We start from the raw sequence: 5,394 nt of genomic DNA, 5'->3' as shown, positions 1-5,394 counted from the left end.
CTCTAAACTGAAAGAAAATGTTTTCCTATTACTTAATTCAATCATAGCGAAGAGGCTTGGTAAAAAGCCCACGGATTTTGCCCAAAGTGTGACAGAGTTCTCTTTGTGTTTGCTTATCCTCTGCTGTCACACACTTTAATTCGCCTCTCTTTATCTGGCATTCAAAACTTTCTTCAATGACATTCAATAAGGTCCAGCGGCTGGAAAAAAAAAACTGGTTATTTTTTTGGATATTCTTTCCCAGTAGCTTTGGGCTTGGTGTGCATTCAGGAGCTGTTAACCCTTTGCCTCCCTGCGGCTCAGAGCCCTGGGGTTCAGCCCCTGGGCAGCGGGAATCCCTCGGGTTGAGGCTGAATTAACCCCCCTCGGTGACTGGCCACTTCTCAGCGGGGAGAGTTGCCCCTTCCCAGGCAGCAGCTCCGGGAGAAAATGATTTAAATTACGAGTTCCTTCAAAATAAAACAAAAAACCCAAACCCCATTAACGCTTTCAGGAGAAGGGCACTTGGAAATCCTTTCTAAATCATAGCGGGACTGAGTTTTTACTAGCATTCGGTTTTGTTCGTTCTGCATTTTTCACCATTTATTTGTGCACATATGTAGATTTCTAGGCTCGGGCATCAACAGCACCTCGACAAAACTCCCGTAGATTTCAGTGAGAAATGCGACTGCGGGCAAAAACAGCCTCTGTACAAGCCGGAGACACGGGATTACACTGTTTGCAAGGCTTTTCCTTCCCTTCATTTGGAAAAGTCCATTCGTTTTTGAGGCGGGCAGGTTACTGTAGGGAGAAATCTCCCCGCATTTTGACGGGAGTCGGCGGGTGCGCTTGCCTTTTTTTTCCCCCGTATATTAAACGGGAAGAACGGGGAATAAAATATATCCCGATTAATATTTTTTTCTTTTTTGTTAGCATTATTTATTCACCTACAAAATCCGCACGCTCCCGGAGCCCAGCGCGGCGGGCTCTGCGCGGCCGGCGTGCCGCTGCGCGGGGAAGCGCCGGTGCGCGTTAGCTCGGAAGAACCAGCAGAAATGAGCTTTGGATACCGCTGGAAGTTCGGCATATCCCTGTGATAAGAAATCCAGACACCGCCGGTGTGTTTACGCTAATTCTCATCGCACAGGAGAAATAAACCGTTTCCCTGTGGGTCTCCGCAGCCCCAAGGGAATTCCCGGCGCACTTGTGCGCGGCGGCGGTGCGGGACCGGGGCCGGGACAGGGGCCGGGGCCGCCGCACGTGGAGTGCGACAGTGCGATGGCGGGTGTTACCGCTGAAACCGGGCAGAGAGACCAGGTATAAAGAGGTGCTGAGCGTGCCGAGCGCCTCTTCTCCCTCCGCTTAGGCGCTCGCCGTGGGTGCCGCCGCCACGGAGCGGGATCCGTGCGTCGGGGTTTCTATACGTGCACCACTGTGGCTCTCCGCGGCCGTTATCCGTTCCCACGCAGGGGCCAGGTGGATATTGCTGCCGGCGGAGCCCCGGTTGGCACATCTTGGTGGCCGGGTGTTCTCACCCGACGGCGGCGACAGCGATAAGCGGCAGGTCCCCGCACCGGGCTGGGAACAAAGACGCGGGGCTGGGGACGGCGGCAGGCGCGGTAACGGGGACGAAGCAGCCCGGGAGAGAGAGTGGCTGGCGGGGCTGGGGGGGCGACCTGGTGCCACAGGTGGAAAAGGCACCGGGGGGCTGTCAGGGGAGGCTGGCGCCGGCAGAGACCACGGCTGCAGCCGGCAAAATAAACAAGGGGGAGCGGGCTGAAAGCTGGGCTGAAAGCGAGGGAGAGCGATAAAGAGAAAGAAAAGAATATTAAATCGCGAGAGAATGAGAAAATAACCCCGCCAAAGGGAGAGGAGGGGAGAGGCCGCCTGCTACGGCGTGGGTGGGGTCGACAAGAATAGAGTACATTATGCAGTTCATTTAGTTAACAAGGGAAATAATGAGGGAGCGTGCGGCGTGAATGCCAAGAGAAGAGGCACAGAAAGCCTATTGAGCGCCCCGGCGTCGCCATCACATGTCGCGGGCGCTATTTAAAGCGGGCGGGCGGGCGGGCGCCGTTCAGCACCACTCGGGCTGGCCAGCGGCGCTGCGCGGGCGCTGCGCGGGGCCATGCCGCGCTCCTTCCTAGTGGACTCGCTGGTACTGCGGGAGGCGGGCGAGAAGAAGGGGGAGGGCAGCCCACCGCCGCCGCTCTTCCCCTACGCCGTGCACCCCTCGCACCCGCTGCCCGGGCTGCCGGCCGGCGCCTGCCACGCTCGCAAGGCCGGGCTGCTCTGCGTTTGCCCGCTCTGTGTCACCGCCTCCCAGCTGCACCCGCCGCCGCCCGCCATCCCCCTCATCAAGGCCTCCTTCCCCCCCTTCGGCTCCCAGTACTGCCACTCTCCCCTGGCCCGCCAGCAGCACTCCGTCTCCGCCGTCAGCGTCGGGCACGCACCGGCGCTCTACCAGGGCGCCTACCCGCTGCCCGACCCCCGGCAGTTCCACTGCATCTCCGTGGGTAAGGGCGGCACGCGTGGGGCCGGGGGGCGCATGCCTGCATGCTAACCGTGGTCGCTGCGGGGAGATGATGGGGATCCCGAGGAGACAAGAGGCAGGGGTGGGTCTCCGCCCAGCGCCCGCAGGCTGGACGGGGAGTCCCGGCACCTCCGTCTGCTGGTGCCCCGGTGGATGCGCAGGGGAAGCCCCGCTGCTGCCCGCGGAGCCTCCGATCCAGGCGGTGGGAAAGAGGGGAGGCGGCCGCGGCACCCCGTGAGCTCGGAGTGCAGCCCGGCAGCCGCTTGCCGGGTCGCCGGGGAGGAAGGGTTGCGGCCCCGCAGAGCAAGCGGCGGGGCGGCGGGGGGTGCTCAGCGAGGACCGGCGCGTGCGGGAGCTGCGGGGCGGGCGGCGGCGGGTCCGGCAGACCCTGACTGTACGTTCTGCTCCGCTCCGCAGACAGCACGTCCAGCCAGCTGCCCAGCAGCAAGCGGATGCGCACCGCCTTCACCAGCACGCAGCTCCTGGAGCTGGAAAGGGAGTTCGCCTCAAACATGTACCTCTCCCGGCTGCGGCGAATCGAGATCGCCACCTACCTGAACCTCTCCGAGAAGCAGGTGAAGATCTGGTTCCAGAACCGACGCGTCAAGCACAAGAAAGAAGGCAAAAGCAGCTCCCACCGGGGCGGGGGGGCCGGCCACAGCTGCAAATGCTCTTCCCTTTCCACGACCAAGTGCTCGGAAGACGACGAGGACTTGCGCATGTCTCCGTCCTCCTCGGGGAAGGACGACAGAGGCCTCGCAGTCACCCCTTAGCCCCCCGCACACCCACCCCTTCTCCCCAGGAACTGTGGCGAGAGCAGGAGGGAGAGTCCTGCTTGCTCCGGTGCTGACACGCAGCTGAAGGATTTTATATCGTTTTGTATAATCTGTGTAATTTACGAAGGACTTTCTCGCCTTTCTAGACCCCCGGCCCATGGGGGCGGGAGTCCGTGCGCCCTGTTGTAAATAAACTGCTCCCTCGGACCCCAGGCGTCCCCCAGTAGTGCTGTCTCACTTGTCTCCCCGCGGGCGCAGCCCCGAGCCCGGGAGGCTCCTCGCAGACCTCCCTGCGCACCGAGACAGGGATGCTGTCCCGGGGCTCTCTCCGGTAACTCGGCGGTGCCCGAAAGCGGGCGGACTGGGAGGGTCGGGGGCTGTTTGGGTTGTTATATTTTTCTTTTTTTTTTTATTTCCAAAACTGGTCTCGGTTTCGTTTTGACTTCGTCGCTGCCGGGCGCGCAGCTGTGGTTGTATCGTTCCGTCCCCCTCCCTCCCTTCGGGAGATATTTATTTATTTATTTATGTGCAGAGAAACGAGGATGGCGATGATAATAATGATGATAACAATAAAAGCTCGTTGGTGGTTTATTTCCCTTCCCTCACGTAGAAAGAAGCCGCTCGGTGTCCGCGGGCGTGCGCCGGGTACACCGCCTCTCTCCATCCTTCTCCGCCGCAGCCCGGCACCGGGACTCGCCAGCCCTGGCGAGCGCGGATGGCGGGGACTCTTCCTTTCTCCGAGCCATGCTGAAGGTGCGGGGTGCGGGGGACCCCTGGCCGCTCTCCCGGGGGCTCCTTCGGTCCTCTCCGCGAAGCGAAAGGTCGGGCTGGAGTCTGGCTCGGCTGAACCCCTTTCCCTTCCCATCACGCCTCCTTTCCCATTCCCAGACCTGCAAGAGTGAGAGAGACACCATTTGCACACGCCTATACGTACGGCTATAGGTGAATACAAACGCCCGGCTGGCGGCTGGGCTCGGCTCCTCTCTCCAGGTGCCCGCCGCCGCTACCCGGGAAGGACGGATCTGGCCTCCCGCTGACCTGGCGGTGCCGGTGCCCGTACCGGCCCTCCTGGGCCTCCCGCCTGCACGGCCACGGGGCTCCGGCAGCCCCGCTCCGGCCTCGCAGCCTCTCGGTAGCGCTTTGCTGTCGGGGAAGCGGAGCGCCCGTTTTTACGCGCGGCTTCTCAGCGTAGAGCCCCGGCGGAAAAGCAGCCGGCAGGTCCCGCAGCCCCCGGGGGTGCCAAACGCGGCCGTGCCCGATTGGCATCTGCCTCCCGAGGGTGCGGGACCTCCGCGGCCCCGCGCACCCTCTGCCGCTCCGTTTGCGCAGGGAAAGACCCTATGTGCGGGGACCCCCGCTCTTTTCGGGCTCACGGGGACGTGCTCTCCGGTGGCGGGGAGCGGCCGCCCCTGCACCCGCAGCCGGTGCCCCGCGTCTGCCCGTGGGGCCGCAGTCTGCATCGCCTGGCCCGGCGGGTTTCATGCCTTGCAGCCTGGGGAATGGGCTTGGCTCGCTGGGTTACCATCGGTCCCTGCCCGCATCAGGACGCGACCTGCTTTTTATTCCGGAACAGGTCCGAAATAACTGAGGCCACCGGAAAGAGACAGGAATGGAGATGTCATCCCTCCAGGGAAATCCCTGTGGAGAAGATCCATGCAGCACACGGGCTGAACTCGGTGTGGGGAGCTGTGTATTTGGGATGCCTGGGCACCAAGGGTGAAAGCAGAGCTGGTAAAATTGCCACTGCCGAGACAGCCTCAAGTCCTGTCCATAAAACAAACGTGTCACGCTCTGCCCTTCCCAGGTCCCTGCAGCTCTTTGTATAGCTGTGGGGCCGGGAGACCTGCTCCATCCCACGGCTGAGCAGAGAGCACGGTCCTGCAGACCACAGGGCGCTATGGACCCCTTGGGACAACCCCAGGACACAGTGAGGTGGGGGGGACCGTGGAGACATGGCAGTGCAGGGCACAAGGCAGTACCCATGCCCTGCTGTGACTGTCCTGATTTGTGTTCCCCCCTGGAAGATGGCAAGGGCTTGGTGATATTAGGCAGGTGCTGCACCATCAAGTTTGGGACATGTGGACAAAATGTTTGGACTGCTCCTCT

General features: G+C 61.8%; 1 protein-coding gene across 1 annotated transcript; it reads left to right on the top strand.

Annotated features, from left to right (window-relative positions):
* The first annotated feature begins 2,107 nt into the window (after positions 1-2,107).
* GSX1 (GS homeobox 1) lies at positions 2,108-3,285 on the top strand. The gene is made up of 2 exons (XM_068395271.1): positions 2,108-2,495; positions 2,930-3,285. The coding sequence occupies exons 1-2, from the start codon at positions 2,108-2,110 to the stop codon at positions 3,283-3,285; spliced, it is 744 nt and encodes a 247-aa protein (XP_068251372.1).
* Positions 3,286-5,394: the final 2,109 nt, after the last annotated feature.

This window comes from Nyctibius grandis, chromosome 2 (assembly GCF_013368605.1).
Source record: "Nyctibius grandis isolate bNycGra1 chromosome 2, bNycGra1.pri, whole genome shotgun sequence".
NCBI lineage: Eukaryota > Metazoa > Chordata > Aves > Nyctibiiformes > Nyctibiidae > Nyctibius > Nyctibius grandis.
The sequence above is the reverse complement of the archived record's forward strand: the minus strand, read 5'-3'. Positions and strand labels throughout refer to the sequence as shown.